Genomic DNA, 10,758 nt, shown 5'->3' with positions numbered 1-10,758 from the left:
TTTGTGCCAAATTTCATTTTAATATCTTTATTTATGGCTTAGTTATGACACTTTATAGGTTTTCGGTTTCCGCCATTTTGTGGGCGTGGCAGTGGTCCGATTTTGCCCATCTTCGAACTTAACCTTCTTATGGAGCCAAGAAATACGTGTACCAAGTTTCATCATATCTCAATTTTTACTCAAGTTTACAGCTTGCACGGACGGACAGACGGACGGACAGACGGACGGACGGACAGACAGACATCCGCATTTCAACTCTACTCGTCACCCTGATCACTTTGGTAATCTAACCCTATATCTGACTCTTTTAGTTTTAGGACTTACAATCAACCGTTATGTGAACAAAACTATAATACTCTCTTTAGCATCTTTGTTGCGAGAGTATAATAATTTTCGTATACTAACAAGACAATAAAATAAAAGAGCAGAGCAGAAAAAGATGTTAGAGAAAATTTACGGCTGAATTTAATTTTTTTTAGTTTTGAGAAACTCGGTAAGTGAACGCTGGACTTGAAATTCAAGTTTAGATGACAAGTGTTACAAATATTTAGGACTGCCAGTTAAGTTCTGATTAGCCTAACCAAGGCTTCTTCTTGCGGTAAACCTTTTTTTAACCGGAACTTAACTGGTTGCTAACCAGATATTGAGCTGATTTTGTTTTTTCTTATATCTAATATTTAGCACCACACCAAATCCCTTTCAGATATATGCGATTATTATATGAGAGCACATTGATAATTTGATTTATTCAAGCAAAGCATTCGCATTGTTCGCTCACAGAAATAAATCAACGTTTCCTAACTTTGAATTATTAATTTCGCATTATTGGACTGCATAATTTATGTTACAAGTCAATATAGGCAAAATATCTTTCTTTAAAAATGTCTGCTATAGATAAATTTCCTTTGCCACTTCCGCCTTTGGAATAGCGGAAAAAAATCTAAAAATTAAATAAAAGCCATTTATGAAAATTGGAAAACCACAGCACGACTATGAAAAACAATTTATCATTTTTCTATGCTCGACAAAGCCAACTCAAACGCAAAGTACACAAAGGCTCTGCGACCAAGTACGTAAATATGTCTGTATGTATGAGTATGCGCCAGAATATTGGCCAGTGACATCACGGTGACTTGCGCTGACTTTTGGCAAACAGCAAGCTGAAAAAAAAAAATTGCCGCAGCTTCATAACGTACGCAACGTATGACGAGGATGTCTTGCGTTTAAATATTTTCGCAACGGCGAGTATATAATCAGCGGAGGGTCTCATAAGTCATTGTTGTAAATCAAATAATTCATAATCGATTCGTGAACACAAGGGAACCGCAGCGATTGAGCGCAGGGAAAGCAGAGCGGAGATTAAATATATGTATGTATGTATTTGTTTATGTGTGGCGTATGGTAATAAGCTTGTGCGGAGGGAGGAATGGTTAACGCATAACGCTCCTTCGAGAGTTAGCCACAGAGCAACGCTGGCGATGATATGAAAATTGAAATTGATGAGCCACAAAAAATGATGACAGTGAAAGCGGAACTGACACGAGGGAGCGGTGGGTTCCGAAGAAAAAATAAATAGGCACTAAAATATAAAAAGAACTCAACAACACGTGAAATGCTTCGCATACAATAAGGGAAAAGTGTTTGGATGAAACTATGGCCCGAGAGTGAGAAAACCAAAATTTTTCACCTTTAAGTGAGATATCTGGACACTAAACTTTTTTTTTTTTTTTCAAAAGTTTCTTGCCATATAACATAGTTGGGATTTCAACTCTATAATGATTCCGCTCACTCCATAATCCTCCTCCTAAGAGAAAAAGAATTTATGAAGCATCTACCCAAAATCAATTTAAAACATGTTCCAAACAAAATACATATTTCAATATTCAGAACCATTTATTGGACACATTCGCAATAGGCTGCAGCTGAGGCTATTCAGTCACATATGAGCTTTTCAAAAGCTTTCAAGAACTCTTAGACACTTTCTATTGCGTATAGACACCGACCTTGAGAATACTTGCAAATTTACGATTAAGGCTGATTGATTTTTGTTTTCGAAAATTTAACAGTAAATAGTGTAAATTGTTGCACACATTGCCTGATTGTGCCGGCGAAAAAGTTCAGCTGGCCATACGTGAATAATTTATTGGCGATAAATTGTAATTTTCCGATATTTTTCATGCCGCAAGCAACAAAGCAAATTTCGGGTAGCCTCGAAGGAATACGAACGCTAATGGTTTAAATTATTCGTACGCGCTCAAGTATTCCGGTTTTAGTATGTGTGCAGTGTCGGCAGGTGTAATTGAATATAGAATCGAAAGAAAGAGTACCCTGTAGGGAATAAGTTTTAGAAAAATCTTGAAACAAACAATTTTTATATTATTTTTGGCGTGTCAGCGACCGGAAAGATTTTTGTTGCTTTTTTTTTTTTAGATATTTTTCTCTTCAGTGTTTACTGTGGACTTGATTGAGACAGCTAAAAAAGTACTTAACTTCATATCAAACTGCTTAAGTGATCGTAAAACGCCCTAAAAGATAAATACAAAAGAAACACAAACCTACAACTGCTTATGTGTCTACAAATCCAAGCATCGCACATTTCCGGTAAGAAACACAACACTCTCGGGAAATAGTTTACGTTAAACCGAATAAGTAACCGTAAAAGCACTTTTTATATTTAATATATGTGCTCTTGTACTAAATAAGATGTGCTCATATGTAAGTGAATAATCACATGCTTACGTATATGTGCATTATCAGCGTTACGCGCCATAATGTGTGTAAGTGACGTTTGTGGCGCAGGTGGAAGTGCTGCCCCCAGTCCGGCGTATTGATAGCCATTGACTTAGCGCATACATTCCCTTAATCGCAGAGATCATTAATTTTTAATTTTTACATTTTCTCACGGCACAGTAAAACATGTGCGCTTTGTTGTTTTTGTTTCGCATGTAATCGTGCTTGGAAAGTGAAACAGCCAACTTACGAAGAGCCGAGTAAGGTGTGCTAAACCACTACGGGGAATTATTTTTCCCAGCTCAATAACGAAGATAATACGATTTTATAAGTTTGCTTTATTAATAATAGGATGTCAAATCTCTTGAAAGAGACTTGCGGCACAATAAAAAATATAACAATTTACGGAGGTAGTAAGTAATCTCATGAAAATGTGTTTGGAGTGTATGGCGAGAAGGCATATCGTGGGTTTTTATTCTACAATCATCTAGAGAGAAGGAACTTATATATTGTGGTATTTATACTTAACATTTTCTCATGTTTTGAGTCGAGTAAGAAGCTTGTTGACCGTTCATGGAACATTCACGCAATTTCACTGTTTTAGCGAGCAACTAGTTGAATACCAACAGTGAAACAAACGTACTGAAAGCAGAAATTGCAATTTACAGACTGAGAAAATAATCATGGTTCACCGTATACATACTATATATCTCCGTTAATCTATTTACCATGATTGTCACCAACTTTTAAAACTAGATCCATATTGATGTGAGAGTGTGGAACTTGATTAGGTGTAGGCACTGAGAACAATGTTGGCAAGATTTTTTTACGATTGTTAAGTGCGAGAGTGACAAATAGGAACACGATTCGGTGAGTCAAGGCGGAAGTGATTTAAATGGGATTGAAAGAAAATCGCGCAATGCTGTATTACAGGGAATATGAGCGTATATGTTAGTCTTTCTTCACATGTTCTCGAACGTAACCAGCTTATACAGGACTTCAAATAACCAACCTATCACTAACCTTCGGAAAAAACAGATATAATGGAGGCAACTTTTTATGGCGTAGAGAATATAAGCAACTCTGCGAGCATAATAAATTCTGGATTTGGATGATAGAATATGAAACCCGAGTAGTAAGAGAAGAGAGAAATCAGCCTTAGCTAAGGTCACCATATTTCATATTTTATATGAGTAAAATTTTTTTGAAAAAAGACTGTTTTTTAACCGATGAAACCCATGTACCCAAAAGTATTGATTCAAGCTGAAAATTAGAGATTTCAGTGTGATAAATTAACTAAATTTTGGTAAAAGAAATACATATGTATTGTGCTGTCTTCAAAACACAGTTTTAGTAAATAAGGGATCAAATATCTGATGTCTACTATATATAACTGACTCCGAATTTCGGTAGGATTAGGTATGTTTAATAACTTCGACTCGCTGTTGGATCGTATATCTTTCCCCGATGAAGTGTCAAACGAGCCCGAAAAAGTATGGCGTCATTTGCTATCCCCATCGGTCTACTTTTGTAGCGTTCCTATTGACAAACCCGTTACCACAACAAAAACCATACTTTAATTTAGTACAGAGTATAAAAATAGTACCTAAAGTAAGAACAAATTGCAGATGTGCCACTGTGGCAAGCACTCAATCAGCAGGACCAGATGCAAAATGCCAAGCATGTGAGCAATTTATCGCAGAATAAAAATAAAAAAATCAAAAGATATCTACGCTTGCAGTCAAAAACCAAGGGCAAGCAAACTGAGCTCATTTGTCACCCAACGATTCCTTCGGTAACTGATTATCGAAATTCAATTCATTTCATTACAAATTTATAGAGCACTATCGGAAACTGCTGCAAATTTATTTGAGAATCTTTCGCATGCCGCACACCAACGCACGCTGCAGTTGCAAATCAGTCTAATCGACGAATTTAAAGCCAAAAAAAAAAAACGAAAAGAAATATTCGACAAAAAAAGAATAAAAATCAAAAGTGGAGAATAAACTCAAATTTTGCTATAACGTGACATTGTCGAAAAGTGAAAGGTGGTCAACTTAATAACAAACCTAAGTTTCAGAATAAACAAGCAACAAAATTGCCCCGTCGCGTTGACTGTGTCACCAACTTTTTGCACGCCAATGAACAATTGAAAAACTGCTGACAAGAAACAAATGCAAGTGTCAAAAGCGATTACTCAATAACTTTGCGAAGCTACTTAATTAAAGAGTCAACGAACGTTTGGCTGAAGCCGGCAACCATCGCCATTAAATGTGTCCAAATTAAGTTATGCAAATTTATGTTTGGTGAATTCTTTCGGGCCGGCACCAACTGCCTAAAAACCACGATGGGGGGCTCGCATGCCAATGACTTGTTCATGGCTGTCATTTGGTAGCTCAAGCGCGTACTCGTATGGTCAAATATAGCTCAGTGGAATAGCTGAATTTACGCCTCACTGAAAGCGTTCAAGCCATGCATAGGCTATGTGATGGTATGTGGGCATTGGCAGGCAGATCGGTGTATGTTATATGGCTGATCAAGAAGAAAATAAACCTCTACAACAAGTGGACTACAATTGAAAGCATGACAGGTGAGCGTTTGTCAGCGAGCGCATGCGCGAAACCGGATTTCAATTTCGCCAAATTCGGATCGAGCTTACGTTACATTAATATTTACTTAGAAGTACACCACTTAGGTAAGTCACATGGTTACGCTTGAGTTGGACAAGTGTTCAAGTGCGTTTAAGAAACCGAAAATAAAGATAACTTATAATAAAAAGAACTCAAAATAGAGTAATGTAAGGAAGTCGACGAGTCGAAATAGCGTGACCGAGCGCAATGTATTAGCCATAAATTTTTAAGTGTTTAAAGTTATATTTACAAGGACATAAAAAATCCCCCTCGTTGGGAGACTCTACTTTTGAAGAGCTTGGGGCTTATCTTTGATAGGAAGCTCTCGGGGAAGCCACACATCTTAGGGAAAAAGTGCGGAGAGAACAAGGGCATTTGCCCCCTTACACTGTTGTAGAGGAACAAATGGGAGGAGGTGGGGCTTCAGATCAAAAGTAGGAAACATCCTTAAACCACATTTAACCAATAATAATTTTTGGGGTCGTTGTTTGTTGGAGGGCGTTTGGAAAAACGATATCGGTACACATATCTTTTAGGTGTTTGGCGCCGAAGTCTGCTATTAGACTTAGAAAAGCTGAGTACACGAGAGGCACTGAAAATCTTCAAAGCTTCGATTGCATTCCTTTCATCCTGGATCATTACACCGCAGAAACATCTTCAGACGATCCCCTCTCGGCTTCCATAACGGCAAATGATTTTTGAGCGAAGAGAAGTCGTTGGAAAAGTTGGTGCAGTGAGCTTTTTCACAAACGGGCGAGAGTAGTTAGTGGAATTCTCTATCAGGAGCTATCGATAAATTCTTGTTTCAGACTACCACACCACTGTGGCTTTTTTTAAGAGGTGGCTCCCAAGGGTGCCTGCAAATTCGATGGGCTGGACACCCTTTCCCAATTTCATTCGCTGAGAGTGGAGTCGGGTCTCCGAGGTCTGCTTGCGTTCCCTCGTTTTCGGTGGTGTCCAAGTGAGATTCAGCGATTTTGGATCAACCATACAACCTAACCTAAACTAACCTTGTATGACTGCTAAATGACTGCTTCGCGTATGTACAGCCCGACAGACAGACTTAGCTAGACATTTATAAGGTGCATATATGTACCTTAAAAGCTCTCCGTCGGGTATTACAAGCATCGTGGCTAATTACTACACCCTGTTCGTTGTTCTAATTTATTTCGATATTTCTCTCTGATTTTATTCATTTTCAAGGCGTGCTACGAAAGCAAAATTCTTGCAAAATTTTGGAATATTTATAATATATTATTTATAACTCCACTGTATCAAAATTAATTATCAATAGAACTGTTAAAAGTGTATATACATATATCAATACATCCACATTTTCGATTATTTCTTCTGCTCAAATAAAAAATCGCCAAGCAAAAATCTCGATTCCCACGCGCTTATAGTTTCCACTTAATATCTTTTCCAATTTTTTGTTTTGTTTGTGTTCGCTTGCACTCATTGAAAAACTTTATTTGAAAACATCATAAATAGCTAATAAAGCAAAACACAAAACAACAGAGCCGAACACATTCAAAAAAATTTAAAAAAAAATACAAAAAAAATACCAAAAAAATACCGAAAAATTTGGCGAAATAACAAATCAAATATGAACCGAGTTATTGTGGTGTTTTTTACGAGCGTCAAATGCATTTATGTTGACTCGGATCTGATACACAAACAACGAGCGCGGAGGAAACAATAAATAACTGCAAAGGCGCAATCGCTGCCAGACCATGCAAGTTGTTGGCGCATGGAACGCCGCACACGGCTCCACTGTGCGGCCAAAGAAGGCACGGACATCATTAGTCGCGGAGAATGCTTTTGGCGGATAGTAACTAATCTATATTATATATTTGATTTAATATATATAGAGATATTTATATTTTTAAACACTTAATTGCTGCTTAGAATGCTTTGTATTAAATGCTTTTGCTTTGCTGCGGAAGGTTGCGAACAATTTGCGGCGCCATTAGCGTCGTGTGGCAGCAAATTAGTGAATTGTTCGCGCCACATTTCGCTGATTTGTAAATTTGTGATATGAAAGTAAATAGTGATGAAAAAGTACAAAAGACTAATTTCAAAATATGCAAATTCACGAAAAAAACGAATTGATATACGAAACATATTAAAAAAACTGTTTTTTGAAAACTTATGAATCAAAAATCGATAAACGGAAGCAAAAAACATTTTTAATACATTTTGAATAATTTCTAATCAATAATTCTAAACACCTGAGATAAAGGTCCTTTTAAATAGCATTTATTCGACTTCCACTACAAATATCTCATCCCAAAATTGGCCGAAATTCAAAACAATTAAAAACATATTTATCACGCGCAAATTTTTCGACATTTTGATAATGTGCACCGAAATTTATGACACATTAAACTGAATTAATAAAATCGGTATTATTAAAACTGTAAACAGAAATATTCGTCGGAATATCCCATCCATTAACTGGCACTAAACACTGCAACACACAATGTGCCTTCACACCCGCACATTAAATTTGGTCTAGAAATATTGTCTGGCTAAAAATAAGCACACAACAGGCGTCTTCGATTCGCCCCTCCTCCGCTCGCTACATTTGAACGCTGCCCTCTTGTCACAAGCATTTTGTCAGTGAATTCATCAACAGAGGGGTCCACTCGTGGCATTAGCTCCATTTGGCTATTTCAATGACTAACACTTTATTACTTTTATATAAATTTCTTATTCTATTGGCCACTATTTTAGTTAAGTTAATATATATTTGTCTTTCAATTGACGCTTTATGAGCTCAAAATATTTATATCTTTGATTCGAAAAATATTTTGAAACCTGGTGGCCGTTTCTTTCAGTTTGTTTACGGTAATTTTCCACTCAATTTTTTAGCGTTTTATCAAATTTGTATTAATTTTCCCGCCCCCACTCGACAACACCTCATTCGGTGCTATTAAATTAGTTGTATTTTTAAGATTATTTTGATTGCCATATTATGTTGATTTTGAAACTGAAGAAAGCATAATAAGTTTCTTTTTTAATTGCTTTTGGCATTCCTATCGCCTATAACCACGTAAGCGATGTCTACGCCAATAAAGAAGAAAAAACTTATATCTTGTTCTGTGGTTCTGAGCTGAAGGTCGCCCTCAAAATGTTTGTTTGTTTACTGAACTTGGAGGCCACATATTGTATTCTATTTCTAGCTTTTTCCTTTTTGTAGTTCCACCGACGAATAACATTATTTAAATTTTTCCTTATTTTTTGCTTTCAATGTCCTTTACATGCCATGCAAAACTTCTCTGAAAGTTATATTTTATTTCCAGCTAACTTCTAGCAGCAAGTAATCATTCAACTCTTCAGAAATTCTTAGTAAATATACTCATTACTGATAATGAAATCATCACACACTTCATCAGATTCATCACAAATCTGACAAGAATTGTTTTTGTTGATTTTCTAGAGTCAATTGTTGTGCGTTGCTCAGACTGTATCACTCATTCTAGGATTCCATTTGTTTTGTTAAACAGTTTGTGGCTTAAAGCATGCTATGTCTGCCTATGCCTACATTTACATATGTACATATGTATTTATGAGCATTAATTCTTCATGCCACTTAATTCTTAGCCACTTGTTCATTAGCGAATGCGTACCGAGCACTTACACTTCTCGGCTCTGCTCTGAGTACTCTTTGTGTTTATGCGCCCTCATCAATAATTTTTACCGCATGTTCGCACTCATTTCAACAATTTTCTTTATTTGAATAATGGGGCTCTTCTCATGTCATTGAACTCTGCTTGTTCTTGGCTACTTACATACATATGTGGATGTACTTGTTTCGATTTATTTGCTTATTTGGTCAGCTCAAATTCTCAGGTGGAGTTTTCCATATTCGGCGACTTTTAGAGTACTTATTTCTCTTCATACATACATATGTATGTAGACAAGTGGGTGTTAGCTGTACTTAGGAAAACTATTAAACATGGGATAATTGTCGTTAGCTAGCGAAGTGCTATTTTTGTTCAGAAGCTACGTGTGCTATTTGTGTTGTTTACAGTAACTTAAAATATTCATCTCAGCAAAAAAGTGGAATTAAATCGGCAGCATTTTCGAGTGATTACTTGTTACAACTTTCGACGTGTGTTAACTCAGCAACAGTGCATTGATAAAATCGATTAAATTTTTGGCGATGAAACTCCAAATATTATCTGACTCCGTTCTACGCTCCCCGAATAAGAGATCACGGGTGGCAAATTCGTAGCTTCTAAAACCAAAATTATAAAAGTGAAGTTCTACAACTTAGTGAGAGAATATTCATTCAAAAGCACTCCTCAAGTCTAAAAAGACAATGAATTGTTTAAACTTAAGAACCTTATTAAACACTACGAAACAATCAAAGGAAGAAAGAAACCGGCAGCACGGTATTTTTATATAAAATTTTTTGTATTTTCTCATGAACTATTTTATGGCATGTTCCACAGCATTCGATTCCAAGTAAAACAGTTAGACCAACCACCAGCGACTTTAGCGCATGACGTAATTCCTACTCAGTGTATAAATTGCTTCCAAAAAAAGTTAAGATAACAATTAACTGTGGACTTCTGTTTTCTGTTTGTGAGCACATTAAGCATAAAAAAATTAAAAAAAGAGAAAAATTTAATGTTTATAAAAATTCCATAATAATTGCAAACACTTACACGGTTGTGCATATCTGATCAAACTTACCTAAAAGTAGAAGAAAAAATAAGGAAAATTGTAGCAATTATAAGCAAATACTTTCGGCTTCATTTTTTCGCATTTTTATTTCGTAAATAATATAAGTTCCGGAAACAAGCAGATAGTGGAAAGAGAATTGCAGCAGCTGAGCGGTTAGCTAAAGGTAAGAAATTAGTTATAGAACAAAAGACTTTAAATTAGAAACAAAAACTTATATACTTATGTTCTTATAGGTGATTATATTAGAAGGGAATGAGTGCAAATAGATTGTGAATTTCATTTCGTTATGCTAAATTATTTTATCAACATCCGCTCGCTGTTTGGAAACTAACTAAACATACAATATTTGGTAAGCGACTGTTTACACTGAAAACAAAAAATGGTTGCGATTCTAAATAAACACGAGGAAACATGAAACGCAATTAAAACACACATCGAATAGATAACAAAGGAAAAATAAACAAATAGGAAGAGAAACAAAAAAAACCATACAGATTGCAAGTAAATAAAATAATATTTGAGCTGAAAGAGCAGAAACTATTGGCGTAACTGTTTAATGGTTGAAAACAGATTTTTCGCGTGTTAAGCAAGTGGCTAACATTCATAATACGTAAATATTTGCAGATTAGTTTAAACAAAAGTAAAGGAAAACAAAAAAAATTCAATTAAGGAATTAAAAAAAATTAAAAATTAAAATATATAA

At 35.8% G+C, this 10,758-nt stretch overlaps 1 protein-coding gene across 11 annotated transcripts in view; it reads right to left on the bottom strand.

Annotated features, from left to right (window-relative positions):
• LOC108970440 (polypyrimidine tract-binding protein 1) overlaps positions 1-10,758 on the bottom strand; it is a 390,952-nt gene that overhangs the window by 338,486 nt on the left and 41,708 nt on the right. For 4 of the 11 annotated variants that reach the window (XM_018935817.1, XM_018935819.1, XM_018935821.1 and 1 more), the window contains exon 1: positions 10,037-10,064. The exons of 6 other annotated variants lie outside the window; for them this stretch is intronic. In XM_018935817.1, coding sequence (XP_018791362.1) covers positions 10,037-10,048 — 12 coding nt within the window. In that variant the 5' untranslated portion in view covers positions 10,049-10,064. Of the gene's footprint in view, positions 1-10,036; positions 10,065-10,758 lie in introns of those variants that run through there. One more of the 11 variants, XM_018935820.1, reaches the window with a different exon arrangement.

The sequence above is a fragment of the Bactrocera latifrons genome, unplaced genomic scaffold (assembly GCF_001853355.1).
Source record: "Bactrocera latifrons isolate USDA-ARS-PBARC rearing strain unplaced genomic scaffold, ASM185335v1 scaffold_3, whole genome shotgun sequence".
NCBI lineage: Eukaryota > Metazoa > Arthropoda > Insecta > Diptera > Tephritidae > Bactrocera > Bactrocera latifrons.
This window is presented reverse-complemented; position numbering and strand designations above follow the sequence as displayed.